General features: G+C 40.1%; 2 protein-coding genes across 5 annotated transcripts in view; one reads left to right on the top strand and one right to left on the bottom strand.

Moving 5' to 3' along the window:
* The window catches only part of SYN2 (synapsin II), a 468,511-nt gene that overhangs the window by 311,770 nt on the left and 134,293 nt on the right, over positions 1–22,448 (top strand). For all 3 annotated transcript variants that reach the window (XM_042849573.2, XM_005309068.5, XM_042849574.2), the window contains one exon: positions 4,974–5,063. In XM_042849573.2, the coding sequence (XP_042705507.2) occupies positions 4,974–5,063 (90 nt within the window). The remainder of the gene's footprint in view (positions 1–4,973; positions 5,064–22,448) is intronic.
* TIMP4 (TIMP metallopeptidase inhibitor 4) overlaps positions 9,786–22,448 on the bottom strand; it is an 83,287-nt gene continuing 70,624 nt past the window's right edge. For both annotated transcript variants that reach the window (XM_065553110.1, XM_005309067.5), the window contains exons 3-5: positions 14,696–14,810; positions 13,704–13,828; positions 9,786–13,422 (exon numbers count right to left, since the gene is read on the bottom strand). In XM_065553110.1, the coding sequence (XP_065409182.1) occupies positions 13,225–13,422; positions 13,704–13,828; positions 14,696–14,810 (438 nt within the window). In that variant the 3' untranslated portion in view covers positions 9,786–13,224. The remainder of the gene's footprint in view (positions 13,423–13,703; positions 13,829–14,695; positions 14,811–22,448) is intronic.

Here is a 22,448-nt window from a genome sequence, read left to right as displayed (position 1 = left end):
GTGCTCCACAATCTCTGTGAGAGCAAGGGGGAGACCTTTATGGCGGGGTGGGAGGTTGAGGCAAATTGCCTGGCTGCTGATTACGCCCAGCCAGACAGCCGTGCGATTAGAAGAGCCCAGCGGGACATGCTGTGCATCCGGGAGGCTTTGAAAGCTAGGTTCCTGAGTGAGCAGGGTAACCTGTGACAATTTTGTTGGTTTACAGAGAAGCTGAACCTGCCCCCGTTTCTTTACCCAGTGACTGTTCACAATCCTCTCCAGTTTCATACCCCATTCACCCCCTTCCAACACACGTTTAAAAATAAAATCACTGAAAATTTGTTAATGAACGTTTTATTTATTATGTTTTCGCGGTAAAGTGTTGAAACTGGGACGCAGACTGTGGTGGGGAGCGGGTGTAGTGTACTCATGCAAAGGACGCTTCTAAACTCGAGGAATGCCAGGCTCCTTCTTCTACAGTGGTCCGCACTGGCGGACTGATTGTTTGAACAGAGCCTGCCACCCCTCCTGTTCGGGACTCTGTGTGTGGGGGCTATGTGACTTTGTGGCAGGGGGAGGACGGTTACAGATTCCCTGCTGCGTGGCTCTGTGATCCAGGATAAGGACCGCTGCATAAGATCTGTAACCGCCCTCCCCCGCCACAAAGTCTCATGCCCCCCCCCCCACACACACACACAGACAATGAAAACCACCTCCCAGACTGACCAGGGTGCCTAGTGACTGCACTGTGTGTGTGACCTGCTGCTGAACCTGCCCCCGTGTCTGTACCAACCACCTTTCCCCCCCCTTAAAACAGACTGTCCTCTAAAAAAACATGATGGAAACAGCAATTAACAGAAACGTATTTTTTATTAGCAAATGGACAATGAAACTGGGATGGGGGCTTGGGTGATGGGGGAAGGAAAGGACTTATCATATTTTGGGGAATGACAGCCTTCTGCCACTTGAGCAGTCTGCAGGGGTAGAGTGACAGTTTTCACGGGCTCTGCAGCCCCTCCTTCTTGGTACTTTCGGTGAGGGGGGTATGGGACTTTGTGGCGGGGGACGGTGGTTACAGATAGACTGCAGCGGGGCTCTGTCCTCCTGCCTCCGGTCCTGCAGAACATCCACAAGGCGCCGGAACGTGTCCGTTTGCTCCCTCATTAGTCCAAGCAGTGTTTGAGTCGCCTGCTGGTCTTCCTGCCACCACCTCTCCTCCCGTTCCATGTGTGATCGGTGCATTTGGGACAAGTTCTCCCTCCACTGACTCTGCAGTGTTGACTCGGCTCGGGAGCAGCCCATAAGTTCTGAGAACATGTCGTCCCGTGTCCTTTTTCGTCTATGCCTAATCTGCGACAGCCTCTGGGAGTCTGATGACAGGGTAGGTCGGGAGACAGCCACAGCTGTGGGATGGGAAAAAGCGAGTGAATTCCTCAGAAAGATAAATTTTTGGGTGAACAAAGAAAATAGTCTTTCTCTGTGAAAAAGACCATTCACAGCACCTATCACATGCGCACTCAGGACAAGGTCGAATTTTCGGCCTTCGCATTCAGTCCCTGGGGTCCTGCAGTGCAGATCACAGAATTGGAACAGCACAGCAGAATTTGGGTAGCGGGCTGACATGGTAAGCCGTAGACTTGTGGCAGCTTAAAACTTTCATAATAGCACTGCCCTACTTTCACGTTCAAAGCAATGCTGCAAGCATTGGCCAGTTCCTGCTGCCAGCAATCCAGCAAGCATTAACTCTGCCCCTGTCCCACCCCCTCGCGGCTGTCCCCGGGAAAGATCCCTCTATGCTGCCCCTCTCCCGCCTCCACCGCATGGCTGTAAACCGGCGGTTACAGTTCTGTAAAGGAACAGGGAAGCAGTCCCAATACTAACATTGCCCTAATTCAAAGCAGGTCACCATGAGCGACATCACTCTGATGCGTATTTCTGACAGCGAGAAAGAACGCATGCTTTGGGAAAGCCTCCAAAGACCAGGGCCGTATGCCGCCATGCTGTGCAAGGCAATGATCCCGGAGTACTTGATGGTAGCCTGGCACGGAAACGTTTCCTACTACGGAGGACACAACAAGGCCGCTCTCCCAAGGAACCTCATGCAAAGGCTTTCCAATTACCTCCAGGAGAGCTTCATGGAGATGTCCCATGAGGATTTCTGCTCTATCCCCGGATATATTGACCGAATTTTACTGTAGCTGCACTGGCAAGGGCTAAACAGTACAGCGCCTAGGGCAAACCAATCAAGATTTACCGGACATTGTTAGATTTTTTTGCAGCAGTTGCACTGCCAAAGACTAGAACTTAAAGTGCCTAGGACAATCTAATCATGAAAAAGCCACAGTTAATATTTATATTCTTTTATAAATAAATGTTTACATGTTTAAACCACTTACCGGCTGATCCTTCCCCTGAGTCTGGGTCTGGGTTAACGGCTGGGGACGGTTGGTACGGGATCTCTGTGAGGGTGATGAAGAGATCCTGGCTGTCTGGGAAATCAGCGTTGTAAGCGCTGTCGACTGCCTCGTCCTCCTCATCTCCTTCCTCTTCTTCCCCGTCCACTACCATCTCAGAGGAAGCGGGCGTGGACAATATCCCATCCTCAGAGTCCACGGTCAGTGGTGGGGTAGTGGTGGCGGCCGCACCTAGGATGGAATGCAGTGCCTCGTAGAAACGGGATGTCTGGGGATGGGATCCGGAGCGTCCGTTTGCCTCTTTGGTCTTCTGGTAGCCTTGTCTCAGCTCCTTGATTTTCACGCGGCACTGCGTTGCATCCCGGCTGTATCCTCTCTCTGTCATGGCTTTGGAGATCTTCTCGTAGATCTTTGCATTCCGTCTTTTGGATCACAGCTCGGAAAGCACGGACTCATCGCCCCACACAGCGATCAGATCCAAGACTTCCCGATCAGTCCATGCCGGGGCCCTCTTTCTATTCTGAGATTGCACGGCCATCTCTGCTGGAGAGCTCTGCATCGTTGCCAGTGCTGCTGAGCTCGCCACGATGTCCAAACAGGAAATGAGATTCAAACTGCCCAGACAGGAAAAGGAATTCAAATTTTCCCGGGGCTTTTCCTGTGTGTCTGGTCAGAGCATCCGAGCTCGGACTGCTGTCCAGAGCGTCAACAGAGTGGTGCACTGTGGGATAGCTCCGGGAGCTATTAGCGTCGATTTCCATCCACACCTACCCTAATTCAACATGGCCATGTCGAATTTAGCGCTACTCCCCTCGTTGGGGAGGAGTACAGAAGTCAAATTTAGGAGACCTCTATGTCGAACTAAATAGCTTTGTTGTGTGGACGGGTGAAGAGTTAATTCGATTTAGCGCTGCTAAATTCGACATAACCTGCTAGTGTAGACCAGGCCTTAGTGTTTGAGGCTCCAACGTTCTTTAATCTGAGGCTGGGAAAAATAATAAACTGTCAGGAATCCTACCCATAAGCCTCTCTATTTTGGTATTCTGTATAACATTTCCTTTCCCTTGGTTATAACTGTATATTATATGCTATTCAACTAGTTCGACAAGGTGCATGAGATATCTTTTACTGGACCAACTTCTGTTGGTGAGAGAGACAAGCTTTCGAGCTCACACACAGCTCTTCTTCACATCTGTGTAGCTCGAAAGCTTGTCTCTCTCACCAACAGAAGACGGTCCAATAAAAGATATTACCTCAAACACCTTATCTTTCTAATATCCTGGGACTGACACAGCTACAGCAACGCTTCATACATCCCACTAGTTAGCTTTTATTCATCTTTTGATGAAAACTACTCAATGTTAAGGCATTTTCCATGGGTCTTACAAAGTTAAACTTGTGTTTATGAAAAACAAGAGCTAAATAAACACTATTAAATTAATTAAATCCTCTGTGCCAGCTGTAAATCCAACACAAAGCTTTCATCAGCCTTATTTCCCTTCTACAGTTTTCAGTATGCCCCGAGCGCTAAACTGCTTTAACAGAGAAGGTATTTGATCCAACTACACTATGGTACAGAGTTTTGTTGTTGTTCACTTTTTTTTTTTTTTACCAGCGAAGTGTGCTATTCATACTGTTCTGCTAATTTGTTTGTCCGAGGCTGGCATATTAACAATTAAATACATCACAGGCATCTACATGCTAAAAGCTTTGGAGGCTTGAAACAATAGTGGGTCTTCTGACTGCCAAACTCTTCTTGCTCCCTAGAAACCTTAATTGTTTAGCTGTAATGTCAAGTGATTTTGATTTTTAAACTGTTATAATACAGCCCACAGATATTTCTGAGTTGTGTATATTTAATATGGAATTCCTCTTCATTATCTGTCCTAAACTACTGAATTAGTGTTGCTTTGCACTGTCAGTTACTGCAATCCACACAAGAGGTGACTGCATTTCTGTGTTGGGTAAACTGCTGCATACATCGCACATAACACATATTCTGTTAAATAATTGGGATCTTTCTTGACTAAAGATATTGAAAGGATGGTCTTGTGATCAAGACACAGGACACGGAGCTAGGAAATTAAAATGTTATTCTTTGCTCTCCTACTGACTTCCTGTGTAATCTTGGGAAATCACTTAGCGCCTCTCGCTGTTTCCCCTTCTTTCAAAAAGACCTGTTAAATTCACAAAGGTTCTGAGAGGCTTACTTGATAATTGTGAAGTACTTCAAGATTTTGAGATGGAAGGTGCTACAGAAATGTAACATTTCTTATATAATTATGTTATCACAAAATACACTTAAGATACATCAAGTATAAGATATCTAAAGCCATTAGCCTAATGTATGTTATCTGTATATATGCTATGGAATGATTAGCTGTTATATATGCACTTCATTAGAATATAGAAAGAACCACAATCTGGCTGAATTTAAAGGAACATAACATATATATATGTGTTTGATCTTGAGTTTTTGAAATGTAAAAATTAAGATGCAGAATGACAATTTGGAGGTCATATCAGCAGAATTTGGTTTTTGTCCTTCAGCATTGTTATTTTCTTTGTTTTCTTTTATAGTTTGCCCAGCTGGTATCCATCTCTAAAACTCTGGGTGTGGAGAAGTTCCCTCTAATTGAACAAACATTCTACCCAAATCACAAGGAAATGGTAGGTGCAAATAGTAACATTAAAAGCCAATTACTGTATGGATAGAACTGGAGCTATAATCACCCATGATTCATTCATTCACTGTCGATTTTTTTCAAATGTCCTTTTGGAAATGTCCAGTGGCATAATACTGGGTAACCTCTTCAAAGCATCTTTGTGATAATTGAAAGCCTTTGAGATAAGCAAACTGGTTCTAACAAACGAAAGAATATAAATTGCTAAAGTGCAGGGAATATTTCATGGAAGTGTTGCCAGTCTAGTCCTGTGTGATGCATCCCAGAATACTTATTATCTTATTGGTGGTGAGTAAGGCCGTGTGAAACATTTGCATGGAACCGCAAACCCATCTAAAATCAGGGTTGTTTCAGTAACTCTTATCTTCCTGCACCTGAGCTGATGCTGTTCACAATTCCCAGATTTTCTGCTCACTCAACAAATGCTCGCACCTCACCCAGGGCCCCCACATACTTCATACCTCTTGATGCAATTCTCCAATGGATCTGGGGTCTTTCAGAGGCCCAATGTGGCTGCTTCCTCGAGCATCGTCTTTGAGGAATCGCCAAGTAAGGGCTACTACTTCTCTTAATCCATGAATTTCTGGGGGTTGAAGGTTTCTAGTCAGCCACACATGCCACATGGCACCAGCTGATCCTAATGCCAACTTCCTATCGGTTAAACAAGCTGCTGAGGCCCCATAATCCCAACTCAGTAGTCTCAATAGCTAAGCAACCACATTAAGGAGGACAAATGTCATAATCCCTAGTGCATGGTTGCTAGGTAACATTGGGAGTTCCCTTGATAACTCACCAGGAATTTTGGGGTAGCTCTGCAGGCAGCTCAGTTCACAGTCAGCTGGCAGCAGGAGCAGGTGAGTTTCACTCCCTCCCTTTTATGAGGGAGGGGAGCAGATGCTTTCTGCCTCCATATGAAGACCCACATATATGTTGGGATTCCCTCTGAGACCTCTTTCCATTCAGCTTCCTAAGAACTCAGTTCGACTCCCGCCTTTGTCACTCAGGTGTCTTTGTTTGGCATACAGCACTGCTGTGCTGAGTTGATTGGACTCAGACGCAGGGGGGATTGATGCAGGGTACATCACAGATTCAAAGTTACACACAAACCTTCTCCCTTTATGTACATTACACATCTCATTGCATTTACTATACATTGCATCACACATTTTTAGATTGGCTTGGATACTTTTCAGGAACCAATCCCTGTGCAACATCCACTGCGCCCACACTGTCCTTGCTTTGACTTCTTCTTTATCTCATCTCTACATTCCTAATTTCTTTTGTCCCTTGTTATCTAGTTCATAGTAAATAGTTCCCTGCGTATTCTCCTTCTTATCTTAGTTGGCTCAGACATTCTGTCTTCTTAGCCTGCTGATCTGTTTACTTGTCTTATTTAGCACAGACATTCTGTTTTCAACCTGATGATTTATTCCCTTCCCTAATTCTCTCTTCCACAAAATCAGACCTTCCTCCATGTGTTAATTACTCATATCAGGCCAGGCCTCAGCTACAATATGGAGCGGGTGAGGTGGAGGCTTTACACGGCAGCTCATTTAATAAGACACTGAAGGAGTCAGGACTATCCATCCAACGTCCTCCGAAGACCAGTGGAGGTTCAAAGGTGACACCTGTTCCCTGGAGTTCTCTGGGTGGGCTATGGGATAACCTTGGTCCTTTCTGAAGATATCAAAAGGTAAACACAGAGGGAGGACCTAAGTGCTGAGAGTAAATAGAGGTGATTGTTTTTCTGGAGATTCAGGTTTATGTAGAATATTCAACCTGCTAACAAACCTGCAAGAGATGGTCCTCCACCCATATTTAGACCCTGCAGGAACCGCGTGACTGGCACACGCTTAGTGTCTTATCTTGCAGCCTTCTTTTAATTTTTCTTTTATTATTGTTTCTAAATGTAGATTCTTCCCTAGCTATATTTGTCTAGAGGAGAGGCATTCAACCCTGCAGAGCTGGAGAGCCATTTGCCATGGATCGAAGTAGCAATGAGGTGCAAAGCAGTTTCAGCACAAAGCCCCAACTTTACCTTTCAGTATCTGTTGTGTAATGTTGCATCATCATGACTCAAACGTACCATGTACTGCTGTAATGCCTTGATTTGAACATTAGCAATCAGCAGTCGATGATAGGTTATTGAACCATGATTGCTGTGTAGCTCCACTTGACACTACATTACTCTGGATAAAATCCTGCCTGACTCTATTAAAATCAATGGCAAAACTCCCACTGACTTCAGTTGATTACAGTTTCATCCACAGTCCCCCATCTCCTTCTCTGATCACTTCCTATTATTCTACTCTGTCTTCTCAGCTTTTGTGAGGGAGGCAAAATCCCTGTTCCTTTTTATGGCTGCCTCATGGAGAATCCTGGCTGTTATGGACTATTAGGTTAGCACTCCCATCCTTTCTCCTACCTCATGTGCAACTTTAAGTGAGAGGCGCTTCAATAATAGCCACATATTTGATGTGAAAGGTGAACAGGAGCTCTCCAGGAAGAAAGTTACAGATCGAGAGCAGTGAATCTCAAGCAGTCCAAACCCCCAAGGATCTTTTGAGAATAGGTAGGACTTTCCCTGACACGAGTGTAGATGCATTTGGTAGCAAGGTCCAAAACTTTCTAATTTCTCCAATTTTTAAAAAGTGAAACATGAGAAATGAACAAGCGTCCTTTGTTTTGGGTATTAATTCATTATAGACAGAGAATAAGAATCACACCTTTTCAAATCATAGTATACCTTTTCACGTGCTAGATACTGTACATTTTGTTAAGAGTACTGAAGATGGCCAAGAACAAAGCTTGTCAGTATTGACCTTCATGTGACTCATTTGTGCTCTTTTAATTATTTTGCTAGCCTATAAAAAGCCTAATTTTGCTTGTACATCTGCTAATTAGAAATTACAAACATTGAGAATAAAATATCCCATTGCTCAGTCACAAGAATTGGTTGAGGTTCCAGTTAATCTGCTTGTACCTCGCATATAATGCCCTGCAGAAAGACCACCATCTCCCTAAGTTCCACTGCTGGCTGCTATCTTAAAGCATAGACTGAATTCAGATCCTGAAGTTGAAATGAAAATTTGGAAAGCTATTAATGTGTATTTATTTGTGAGTGCATAAAATATTGTTTGACAGATGATGGGATTGTTAACATATTGCAAGATGCATTTGAGAGTTGTTTCTTGTCCTCTTACCTATTTGGATCCTATACAGTAATAGTTAGTGATTGAGCAAGGAGGTTATTTTTTTGCCTTTTGTTGAACTTCTGATTGCAAAAGGCTTGACTGAGTTTGTGGAGTGTTGACAATTTCCTGTATAATGAATATTATTTTGAAGACAACTCTTCTTTGTCTCTGTATTGGATTGTCATGTATATTTCAAATGTGCTACAGTGACTGAGGAAAGTTAGATGTAGATTTGTTTGTTTGTTTTTCCCTCTGGAGGAAATTTTGGAAACTCTGTGGCTCAGAAAAAATATGCTAGATAGCTTTTATTGGAATTTCTGTGGAGAGATGTAAGATGATCCAGTGGGGGTTGTTTTCTCAGTAGATGAGCTGAAGCCATATCGGGGTAATGAATGTTTATTTAAATGTTATTAATATCCAGCTTGGTTTGAGATTGCTTTTACCTATACAGATAATTTCTGATTTTTAAAGAAGGCATTTTTCTTCTCTTCCTGTACATCCTGGACCCGTTTCTCCCCCTGGCATAAACTAGAACTTGTTTTCTCCAATTTAAAACTGTGTATCTTGGGATAAGACGGTATTCCAAAGCTCTGAGAATAGGAGATTTTGAACTCAGCAGGCTTGATGTAGTGTTATGCTTCTATTTCTTTTGCTTATTTCATACTCTAGTGATCATTTGTGCCTGGCCCTCTTGTACTGTTTTTCCAAAGGCAATAAAAGGTAAGTAAACAAAGATAGCATTCTCTGATGCAAGCTTGGGAGCTGCTTTAATGGAAAGCTTTTTGGAACAGGGACATTTTACTAAAAAAAAGTGATTGAAACCTTACAAAATGGTGCTTTCTGAACTCATCATAGCTTGGGTCACGTGTTTGCAGCTTTCCTTTCAGGAATTAGTTTTCTTTTTTCACTACATTTCTGCCTCCTTACATTTTCCCATGAAAAAAGTGCCCTGTTCAGGCTTATTTGTAGGACACATTGCTAACATTTAATTGGAATGATTTTAAGAACAGGAAGACAGTATTTAGCTATTCATAACTAAATGATTTCAGTAATAACCTTTGCTTTTTTTTCATTTTTTTACTTGCACAGCCTCCCTTCTCTTACGTTTTTCCAACTGTGAATATGAGTCAGATGGGTTACATTCAAATCAAGACCAAATGATATAGCAAGCTGTATTTCATCCTTGACCTTCAATGTAACACAAACACACACACACACTGAAGTTTTAGGAACTGGAAAGCGGACATTCTCTTTTAAAAATAGATTGTTGGTTGTAATACATGAATGCTAATACAGTGAAAATCTTAATATGAAAATACACGTTGAAAGCTTTACTGTAGATGATTTTTTTCCCCTACAGTCCTTGTCTATACTGTAAAATAAGTACTCATTTGGAAGTATCCTTTTAAAGCTCAACCTCCCCTTGTTATTAGAAAGACAGATTCTCTGTTCTCCACAATGGAAAATCTAGTTAGATTTAAGTTCAAACAGAAATCAGACTCAACAGACACTAGTTTTGAAACACCTTATGTTGGATAGTTTATGGCAAATCAATTGTAAAATGTTTGATAGACTGAATATAGAAAACTTATATTTATATATACTAAAATTCATACTTAAGAGTTTTGCTTGAAATATAAATCATATATAAATATTGAAGAAAAAACTTACAATTTAGGATGAAAGAAGGCAATGTGTGTTATGTTCATTGAGTTTAAGGCCTGCTTACTTTATAATTTTAAAATATAAACAGAAGTACAATAATCAAGTTACAAAGCAGAAAATATCCATTTACTACATAGTGCTGTTCAAAATACACCATTACAATAAAATTAATTTGAAAACAAATATCCCACTGTACATGTACTGTAGACTAAATTAGCCAGGTGTTGGATAGAAAATGTGTATGATCATAAAACTATTGCAGCTTCATCTAGGAGTTGTTTTGGTATGACAGAAGGCAGTGAGTTCTAGTTAACTACATATACCTATAGAGTATATTCAGATATATGCACTGCACTAGCAGTAAATCACACTAACAAAAAATTTATCTGCAGTTCATTTTTGTTTTTGGAAAAAGCGTAGCTTTCACAGCATATAATTTTTATAAATAATCATAATAAAAAAATCTATGGATAAAATTAGTTTTTGCAAACTGCATTTTTAGAGCAGAATACTGGCTGGGTTTTATGTTTATCAGAAGAAATTAATGGTATTTTAATACATTACCATAAATTAAAACAGCATAGTTGGTCTAAAATAAAATACAGGGTGAAATGTTGATTATTAAGTAGTACTGGTGACCTACTCTTCCAAGAAATAAAGCTTTCTGTCCCCAGAGGCTTTATTGACTACTGTGTCCTGGTCTATTGACTACTAATTCTTTTCTTGAATTATTACAGCCCATTAATATTTAATACATTTTATATAGATTAAGGACAAAATGTTCTCTGTACTGCAATAACTACCCAACACTACTTTCTATTTTATTGTAAAGCGACAAGTATAAGCAAATTCAGATGCAAGGCAGAAGCTCTGATCTTATCCCACCTTTTGCTCCTAAGAAAGTGCAGTGTCAATGGTACTGGCATGTAGGATTATTCATTTTTTGGATGTAAATCTCAGGTGCCACGTGTGGTGCTAAATTAAATTTTTCAGCCTTATTGCTAAATAGTCTTCCTTTTATGTGACTACATATGATGTTAGAGGTTTCTAACCTAGGTATTTTTGCTTGTTAGGGTTGGATTGTTTTAGTTATTTTATGGTTTCATTTTTTTCCACAGTCATCCCAAAAAGAGATGATGATTTTCATGCAAGTACCAATATATGAGAGCCAACAAGACAGATACCCCCCCCAACTTGATGTGTTGCATAAATATGTAAATCCTTAGCCAGAAAATATTTAAATATATTATTTGTCATGCTATTACAGAAGCATCTTCAAACTTGTTATTGTCTATTGTGTAAACACGGATTTACACAATTGTAAAAATATATATTGATGCCGTAGGGGCATCAACGGAGACAATAAACTACAGAGTGTCATGACAACACAGAGTTATACAAGTATGCATTGTTTGCCCAATGTAATAGACATGTGTGCACCTTCCATTGAGTTGAATGGAACTACTGATGAGCATAAATTTAAGCATGTGCATAAGTTTTTGTAGGATTGTGGTCTTAGAGCTGCATGGCAAACTAAGTATAGACAAAAACAATGAGGCGTCCTTGTAGCACCTTAGAGACTAGCACATTTATTTGGGCATAAGCTTATTTCCAAATAAATTAGCTAGTCTCTAAGGTGCCACAAGGACTCCTCGTTGTTTTTGCTGATACAGACTAACACGCCTACCACTCTGAAATAAGTATAGACACTATTCAGAAAGTAGTATTCTTAACCCCATAAACTATAACAATTCCAAAGACCATTTACTCCATTACTGTATCATGATGTATCATTCAGTAATTTCCAAAGCTACTGAATCCATTCATATCAAATAATAGATGGGTGTATTCAAACCTGAACTATTTTTGAGATTCAGAGTCATTAAATCTAACTATTGTTCTCAGTTCTCATATGGCAGCTCCCTTTGCATTAATTCTAGCCACATCTGGACTCTACATGGTGAAATTCAGAAACACAACAAGGAGCAGAGTATTTTTGAGGTGGTTCTGACCTGGCAATATTCAGGAGATATTGGAAATGTCAGAACAGTCTCTTTATCTCATGAGGATTCCTACTCAGTTTCTCAAACCCAGAGGTTCAGATAGATGTGGATAATTATTCTCAACTTTGGTGCCAAACATTTGAAGTTTGCCATCCCTTATTAATTTGCCTCTTTAAACTTAGAAACATATGGAAATGTATGCATGCTCAGTATTGTGTTTTCAACTGTTAAAATCTTGCCCCCCCCTCCCCAACCTCCAAAAAGATAACACTTTTCTGGTACTTTTTCCAAGCTGCGAAATTCATTGTCACAAAGTGCAAATGACTACCCAAAAAATGGTAATTTTGTATTGAAATCTGAAGAATTAAAAATCATTAAGAAATCCCCCAAAATTTATTTGAAGTCAATCTCAGGCTAGAAATGGGGCAGTAGTGAGGCTTTACGTGTACAGAGGCTTTACCGGGTGCCATTGCTACACTGACAATGTTCATGCTTTACTTTTCCTGTAAATCTAACTAGTCTACGGGTGCATATTGTCATAATTTTTCTGTTGGTGTAATACCTAAGCATTAGAACTTTTCTCTTTACAGTATGTGCCAATCCATTGGATCAATGAATTGGATAGGCATTTGTGATTATCAAAGATATATATTTAACCTAATTACTAAACAATGTTACAATACACATGTAAGAAATAGAACATTTAAGTAACATACAAAAAAACCCAAGTTTTTAATCACAAAAATGTTTAACTTGTTTCAACAAATATGAAGAAAACATGAATCTTTGAATCTTTTTTTACAGCACATTGTTATAATACTTTACATATACACTTTACAATAATTATTATTTTTATCAGAAGGCTTCCATACAGAAAAAAAAAAGTTGTATAAAACATTCTTCACGTATCAGAAAGACTGTTTTGGACTGAAACACAGGGTTTTCTTAATCTGCTAGGTAACTGGAGTAGGGGGCAAAAATCTGATCATTCTTTTGTTCTTCTACATTCATATTGGTAAAAAGGAAAGTTGTTATGCCTCTGAGAACACAGAGGACCATTCTCAACTAAAGCCCCTGTATACAAAGCAGAACTTTATAAGCTACCTCCAAGAGATTTGTTCTTCTTCTTGCCTGGGTGCCAATTCCACAAACTCTGTACTTTACTTGTAAGCACAATTTGTTTTTGTTTCTAAGCAACAGATACATAAGATGTTGGCTGTTCAAAGCTGTGAGCGTGCAACGTTTGATGGAATTAGCCTCCCAGGCTTTTTAGGAAGTGATCATTTTAAGGTTCGCTGATGTCAGTAAACACTTTCTCTGGCGGGGGGCCACCTCGGTACCAGCTGCAAGTGCCATCACTTCGCTTGATACAGGCATAATGCTTGGCCTGGTGCCCATACAGCTTCCTTTCTATCAGCCAGTCTGTCCAGAGACACTCGTTTGGTGTAGTGATTGAGCAGGGCACCATGTAGCAGGTAGTAATCTAAATGTGAAATGTGAAGTTAATTCAGTGTACTCGTCAAAATTTCCATTAGAATGACATTTCTCATTTGCTTCACGCTTTTTCAGCGTATGAAAGTTTACCTACAATGTCTGTACTGATCTTGAAATAAGTAGTTATGTGGAAATCAAATAATTTATCAAATGTATTGTACATAAGACAGTATTTTTGCAGTTCCAACCAAGAAAAAAATTCTGTTTCCTCTAAGGATTGAGCCTTGAACATATTAGACAGTCACTGTTATTGCTGATTTCTATACTTACTTTGCAGCCACAGCCCATTTGGTACCTCTGGTTAAGACTCTTCTTTTGAGACAAGGATAGATCATCCCACGGTTCAATGTAATTGCATAAATGGATGAGAACTTTACCATCATTTAATATTTGGCCTATATGGGGGGAAATAACAAAAATAAAGTGTGTGAAGCAGAGTGCACTGTAAACCCTAGTCTACATTGTGAGAAAACTTTAAAGTTTGAAACTAGTAGCTCCAAATAAGTCAGATTTTACATGTTTTCAGTAACTGTTGTTGTACTTGCAATTTAAACAGCTCAGCTTAATTATTGTGCTGTTACATGCAGATTGAAAAATGTTAATATAATTTCTCAAAAGATGCTGATGGTCTGCCAACAGGGGACATGAAAACAGTACTATGTGAAACTAGAATTCAAAATCATTTTACAAACATCTGGCAGTAATTAAGGACCTATCCTGCAAACACATTTGGCATGTGAGTAATCGAATTAATTCATTGGGACCACTCATGTGTGGAATTGTTTGCAGGATTAGGGTTTAACTTAGTAATAGGACAAAATAATGGACTGAGTCCTGCTAGAAAAAGGCCAGGCTTTGTAACAGAAATAGCTATTTACATAATGATATTGACCTCCTTTGTTAAAGCACTATGAGATCTACTGCTGAAAGATGAAAGGTACTATATATAGAGAGCCTTGCACGGATACAAAATTTGTATCCGCATCCAATCCGCAAAAATGGTCCATGGATATCCACATCTGCGGATATAGGTATCTGCAAATATAAAGTGGATATCAGATTTGCAGAGCTCTAAATATATAAAACCAAGGTGGTATTATCAGTATGTGACTCTGTAGATTTTCATGTTAGTATCACTTTGTTGTCCATAAATTACTAATTACAGTATTAATTCTATAGTTGGTACAAAGTCAACTAGATAAATCATTAAACAGTGTTGGGGTTGTAAGGATTTTATATGTTAAGATTTGTTTGCCTTTTACCTGTGAGGAGATATTGTTTCTTGTTGTTAGCTTCTAGTTTCACTCCACAGAGAGATGAATCAAAAGGAGTATAGACATACTGAACATCGTTCAGTTTTTCAAACCCCTTAAACATCTGAAATTTTTCAAAAAAAAATAAAAAGAATGTGTTATTGCACCAAGAATTGTATTTGGAAACAAAAATGTAACTTGAATAAACCAAAACTTTAGAGTAGATGAACGATAGTTGAACAAAATTTTTAACCTCTGCAGCTCCCATGGACAGTGACAGAAACAATGGCTTGATGTCTCCATTTGAAATAGGAATGAGCTTAAGCTGTGAAGTCTGAATCTATATTGGAACTTCAAAACCTTCCCTACCATTAAGGGTGTTCAGCTCGGAGGTTTGGCCCAATCTATAATTTAAAATGAAATTTATTCCATTGTTCTGAGATAAAAGGCAAGGGAATTATGTCTGCATTTTATAGAATTACAGATTTTAAAAGGTGCACTCCTCAGGAGGGGTTTCACAGACCCTCAAACCATTCCAATTTTTAAAATGTAAAAGACTCTTTATTGGCATCTTACATTTAAGGAGCAATGGAAGAATTCAGCCACACTGCAGATACCAAGCCATTTAAAAAGCACATTACAGTTTTGACTTTCCTGAGACGCAAGTTGATCTAATTGTATACACCTCTACCCCGATATAACGCGACCTGATATAACACGAATTCGGATATAACGCGGTAAAGCAGTGCTCCGGGAGTGGGGGGGGGGGGGTAGGGCTGCGCTCTCCAGTGGATCAAAGCAAGTTTGATATAACGCGGTTTCACCTATAACACGATATGATTTTTTGGCTCCTGAGGACAGCGTTATATCGGGGTAGAGGTGTATTCATTTGGACAAATGTTGTCTTTGTTACAATAATGGGATGTCCTGTAAGGAACATCATGCAGTTAGCTTGAGAATCCCAGATTCTAATTTCTGTCCTTAGTGCAAGCTGTTAAAAACTGCAAAGGAGACTGTTGATACTCTTCTAGTAAAACATTAGTTAGCATGCTCCTCTATGTATGTCTTCACACAAGATAGATCCACTGGTGGTGCAGTGAAAGAACCTTTGCGGAATAAAGTATACTTTTGCACAACTCCGTTATCTTCAGTGGATGCTGCCTGGACATATTCAAGGCCAGAACTTGGCCTGCTGTGATTTTGGTCTAAGAATAATGGGAGTTTTGCCTTCATAAGGAGTATGGGAACAGGCCCTTAGAGTTTACAGCCTGCAGTACTCAACTGAAATTGGAAGTTTTAGTAACAAAGCCCATGCAATACTAGATATGCAGGATGCTGTCCAAATAGCACTTTCATACTCAGTTCTGAAATACATTTTTAACATAACACTTGCAAAACAAGTCTAATTGTACCCAAACAGGAGAGGTGCTAATCAATTTCAGAATGCCTGTCATCACCTACAATATGATATAACTGAAACTCCATCACAAAGAAGGCCCCTTTTGTTTACATCATACTGTGTGTTGACAGTTGCAAGGTTCACAGCTTCCAAGTACAGTTGGCATTACTTGAAATTTTTTTTGTCATACTCAAATTCTTCTTGGGGGATTTAAATACTGTGTATGGGACTTGCAAATATATTGCAAATGTGTTGGTTTCTAAAGCCTCTTGATTAAAGAATGAGAAAAAAGTCAAGAATTGACTGTTGCTATTGGTCTCTGATGTAAAACATCAGATGCCAATCTGAAATACTTTGTACAAGAAATAAACACCCAGGATAAAAAAGTGTTCTATCCCTAATGCAAAGAGCCACCCATGCAAACAAAATAAGGATGCGCAAAATTATTAAATCACAACTTTGGTGTTTATTTATATTTATGTTAAACAAAATTAAGTCAAATTAGCTAAGCCTGTAAATCTTGTGCTGATATACACGATTCTCTCTATAAGGTGGCCATAGGAAGCAGCAGAACCATGTGCATGTTGCAGAGACACTGTTTCTAATGATACCATTGAGCTTGAATTTCAGAATTTTGAGTCCTTACAGCTCATGTTGAAATCAATGGCAGCTATAAGGGCTCAGACCTCTGAAAATTAGGCCACTGCTTCTAAAAGTAATACAACCATTGCATTGCTTGGAGTGTATTCTCTTAGGGTACATCTACACAGCAAAAACAAAAAGATCCCTGAGGCAATGAGTCGCAGAGCCCGGGTCACCTGACTCGGGCTCAAGCTGAAGGGCTAGAAATATCACTGTAGACATTTGGGCTCTGGATGAGCCTGGGCTCCAAGACCCTCCCACCTTGCCGAGTTTCAGAGCCATGGCTACAATCCAAGCTTGAACTTTTGACTCTGCAGCGTGAGCCTGAGTCAGTTGACCTAGGCTCTGAGACTCACTGCCATGGGATTTTTTTTTTAATTTGCTGTGTTGACATACCCTTATGACAAGATATAGTGCTTCCCTTCAGTGCTGAGCTAGCTTGTTTCCTGCCCATGCAAAAAAAAACCCTAACTCTAGTGCGGTGGTGCTTTTATTCGAGATGGCGAGTCCATTGTGGGGTATAGCCTACAGCCTGAGTTACCACAACTCATCAGATACTAACTGTGACAGGTTGGATCACAGAAACCCCCTTAAGGCTGCCAACTGATGTGCCAAGACTACTTCTGCCCCTGCCTTCCCTGCCAGCTTGGGACTCCAGCACCCTGCCTGGTTGTGCCAGACACGCGTGCAGGCTACAAACACAGACCCAGGTCTGAATGATGTCCCACAAACTGCAGGCTTAACTGAAAGCAGCTTAAGTGTTCCTGTCTCTAACACTCAGATGCCCAATTCCCAATGGGGTCCAAACCCCAAATAAATCTGTTTACTCTGTCTAAAGCTTATACAGGGTAAACTCATAAATTGTTCGTCCTCTATAGCACTGATAGAGAGATATGCACAGCTGTTTGTCCCCCCGCCCCTGGTATTAATACATATTCTGGGTTAATTGATAAGTAAAAAGTGATTTTATTAAATACAAAAAGTAGGATTTAAGTGGTTCCAAGTAGTAACAGACAGAACAAAGTGAATTACCAAGCAAAATAAAATAAAACACGCAAGTCTAAACCTAATACAGTAAGAAAGCTGAATACAGATAAAATCTCACCCTCAGAGATGTTTCAATAAGCTTTTATCACAGACTGGATGCCTTCCTAGTCTGGGCACAATCCTTTCCCCTGGTACAGCCCTTGTTCCAGCTCAGGTGGTAGCTAGAGGATTTCTCATGATTGCAGCCCCCTTTGTTCTGTTTCACCCCCTTATATAGCTTGGCACAAGGTGGGAATCCTTTGTCCCTCTCTGGGTTCCCACCCCTCCTCCTAAATGGAAAAGCACCAGGTTTAAGATGGATTTCAGTACCAGGTGACATGGTCACATGTCCTGTGAGACCCCAAGCCTTCATTCCTCCCTGCCTGACTTACAGGAAGGCCTGCAAGCAAACAGAACCATCCACAGTCAATTGTTTTGGGTGATGGGAGCCATCAAGATTCCAAACCGCCATTAATGGCCCACACTTCGCATAATTACAATAGGCCCTCAGAGTTATATTTCATATTTCTAGTTTCAGATACAAGAATGGTACATACATACAAATAGGATGACCACATTCAGTAGATTATAAGCTTTGCAAAGATACCTTACAAGAGACCTTTTGCATGAAGCATATTCCGGTTACATTATACTCACACTCATTAGCATATTTTCATAAAATCATATAGAGTGCAAGTCACACTAACATAATCATGCTATGCTGCTAATCCAATAATATTTGCAACTCCAGTGTTATTTCATTGTGTGGCACCTCTCATTCGAGTTAATCTAACTCAAGCACAGATAATTTAACTTAACTCGGCAGTGAAGACATTGCCATAGAGACTTATATGGAGGTCTAGCCAATGATTTTTTTTAAATGATTTGGATTATGTTAAAGAAGTGGTTCAGATCTATGCTAATAAATAACTTCCACTATAAGTGGTGCACTGGGGATTTTTAAAACATATGAAAATGGCCTGGTGCCATGCCACACTGTGCTGTGAACCACTTAGATCTCTGGTTCCAGTTGGATCACTTTTCTAGATAGGAGACATCTAAGGAAGTCCTAAGAACTACAGACAGTGGTACTGGAGATTCAGTGGGTGGAACTCTTCTCTCTGTAGGCATGGACCAGCCTGATATTAGAGAACACTGTGTTCCAGCAGATGTTGTCTCACTGAGATATGTAACTGAGGCCATGGCCACTTGTAGTCATTTAAAGATCTCATGGTACTTTTCTTAAGGGTATGAGTGCTAACCTCCATGCTAACCTGATTAAATTCTGTTGTGGTAATTACGTTCTGTCAGCTATATTCTCCAGGCATTTTCAATTGTATGAGGCATTGTTCTTCCTTTCCTGAACTGTTGTGTAGGGTTGCTGTTCTTTGTTTAAACCCTTGCTGTATTTTTTACTAAACGTGGCTGCATTTCTCTAGCAGTATATCTCCCAGTTTTTCATTTGTGCCCTAAATTCAGCCCTGGAATGGAACTGCATTCATGTGTACTAACAATGATTTTTTTCTGTATATCAGTTTAGGTTTGTAAAGTGCTGTGGTTTCTTGTGGGATGGTATTGTTTATATGGGCCTCATTCTACCACTCTTATACTTAGCAGTGTCCAGATACACGAGCAGTCCCTATAAAGGTAGTGGAGTCATAGACTTTAAGGTCAGAAGGGACCAATATGATCATCTAGTCTGACCTCCTGCACAAGGCAGGCCGCAGAATCTCACCCACCCACTCCTGCAACAAACCCCTAGCCTATGTCTGAGTCAAATCATGGTTTAAAGACTTCAAGGTGCAGAGAATCTGCAAGTGACCCATGCCCCACGCTGCAGAGGAAGAAGAAAAACCTCCAAGGCCTCTGCCAATCTGCCCTGGAGGAAATTTCCTTCCCGACCCCAATATGGCGATCAGTTAAACCCTAAGTACGTGGTTTACCATGAGCATTATGTACCTTGCTATGCAATAATGGGTGGCAAAATCAAGACTGTTATTATTTATATTATAAAAGCAAATATTATCTACTAATACATCACTTTCTGTGTTTTAGTATTAGTGCAGTGCTCTAAATATTTTTTCCAGTTAAATAAAAGAATAGCAACTGGAAAAATTACTATCTTACTTAAATTTAAACACCTACCACTAAATATAAAATAAGAGAACAAAGCGTCAGTACTTCTTTGTACTGTGTAATGTAAACTGCTTATGAGACTAGTAGTAAAACTGTGTTGCTGCTGGTTACAAAATTTTTTTAATTGTGTTAGTATTTAATGCCCTACATTGTGAACATTTTGACACTGTTTCTTTAAATCTTGTAGATTTAGTCTTCTCTGCAATGCGAGGGAGCAATGCTTTTAACATAAAATTTAACACAACAAAAAACGGTTACTCGCCTTCTTGTAACTGTTGTTCTTTGAGATGTGTTGCTCATATCCATTCCAATTATGTGCGTACGCGCCGCATGCACAGCCCTTAGCAGCTCCCATCCGGTCGGCTGTGGAGCCCACTGGAGTAACGCCTTAATGGCGCTGAATATATGCCCCTGCAAACCTGGCCCCTCCTCAGTTTCTTCTTGCTGGCTACTCTGACAGAGTGGTAGAAGGATGGGTATTGGTCCAATGGCACAAAAATGTTCAGCAGAAAATTTAAAGATTGTGGTTGAGGAGTATTTCATAGATTTATAGGTTTTAAGGCAAGAAAGGGACCATTAAATCATCTAGTCTGTCCTCCTGTGTAACATAGGTTTGGTATTGTAAAGTGAAGTCTCGTCTATTAGGCCTCGATCCTGCAAACACTTGCGCACATGTTGAACTTTAAGTATGTGAGATGTTCTAACAACTATGGAAAACTCTGTCCAAAATAGTCACAAGATCCTTAATTACCTGAGTGACCAAGATCTTTCTACAGCATAGTGCCTTCTAATATTGTGCTGTGGCATTAATTCACTACAAAGCTGGTGGAAAGAGTGCCACATACTGAATCAATAACCCTACTTCATCTGTAGCATCTTCCATCCAAATAGTAACCAGTTCTGGGTTTACAAAGATGGTTGAAAACTGATGAGATCATAGTGCAAGGAAGTATAGCTGCAAGGCATCAAATGTATAGCAGATCCCAGAGAGATGCATTGTCAGTGTGGAAGAAGGAGAATTTTAGGAAAAATTAGAATATTTTAATTTTTTGACGTAACTTGTTTGAACACTTGGATTGTCTTTTAAATATGTCATATGTTGGGAAAAGACAGGAAGTGAGGTCATCAAAAACTACTGCTTTGATAACCGAATTCTTCTAATTAGGTCTCAGTTACTCAAGGGACTGAGATTTACAACTGAGGCCACTGTTCCACATGAATTACAGTTTAAATAGATCTGACTGACTAATTCTGGTTCAGTTAAGTAGTGCTTATTGATGTAGCCAGTACTGGACCTGAGTCTTACCTTTACTAGACCTTTACGCAAATGAAGTACTACATTAATCTACAAGTAGTCGTATTGATTTTCTCCCAAGTAAAGGTGGCAGCATCTGTCCCCCCTGCGTTGTAATGACGTATAACAACAATCTATAACCCAGTATTCCCCGCCTCCCCCAGCTGCCCTTCCCCCCCCCCTTTTTTTTCTTTCCACCCTATGACTGGAGACAAGTTTCAGAGTAGTAACCCTGTTAGTCTGTATCAGCAAAAACAATGAGGAGTCCTTGTGGCACCTTAGAGACTAACAAATTTATTTGGAAATAAGCTTTTGTGGGCTAAAACCCACTTCATCAGATGCATGGAATGGAAAATACAGTAGCAAGTATATATATATATATATACACACACACACACATAGTATATGAAAAGAGCGGAGTTGCCTTACCAAGTGGGGGGGTCAGTCTAACAAGACAATTGAATTAACAGTAGAATACCAAGGGAGGAAAAATCACTTTTGTAGTTGTAATGAGGGTGGCGCATTTCAAACAGTTGACAAGAAGGTGTGAGTAACAGTAGGGGGAAATTAGTATGGTAAAATTAGTTTTTGTAATGACCCATCCACTCCCAGTCTTTATTCAGGCCTAATTTGATGGTGTCCAGTTTGCAAATTAATTCCAGTTCTGCAGTTTCACGTTGGACTCTGTTTTTGGAGATTTTTTGTTGAAGAATTGCCACTTTTAAGTCTATTATTGAGTGACCAGGGAGGTTGAAGTGTTCTCCTACTGGTTTTTGAATGTCATAATTCCTGATGTCAGATTTGTGTCCATTTATTTTTTTGCGTAGAGACTGTCCGGTTTGGCCAATGTACATGGCAGAGAGGCATTGCTGGCAAATGATGGCATATATCATATATATCACTGGAGAGGCATTAATGGGCCACCTCACCTTGAATGATCCCTTGAAATATCTGTTAACTACTTATGTTAAACAATCTGTTCCATCTTGTATTTAGCTGTGACACTCTGGGTACATTTCCCAGACCTGAAGAACAGCTCTGTGTAAACTCAAAAGCTTGTGTCTCTCACCAACAGAAGCTGGTCCAATAAAAGATACTACCTCACCCACCTTGTCGCTCTAATACTTTGAACACAACAGATTAGGTAACTTCTTATCAGGCTTAGAGAGGAAGCAAGTGCAAAGATGGTTTTATAACTATTTGTTAAAAATTGCATATTGAATTTAATATCTGTTCCATAAAATGTGCAGTTCTGCTAAATCTCA

This window comes from Chrysemys picta, chromosome 7, assembly GCF_011386835.1.
Source record: "Chrysemys picta bellii isolate R12L10 chromosome 7, ASM1138683v2, whole genome shotgun sequence".
Lineage (NCBI taxonomy): Eukaryota > Metazoa > Chordata > Testudines > Emydidae > Chrysemys > Chrysemys picta.
The sequence above is the reverse complement of the archived record's forward strand: the minus strand, read 5'-3'. Positions and strand labels throughout refer to the sequence as shown.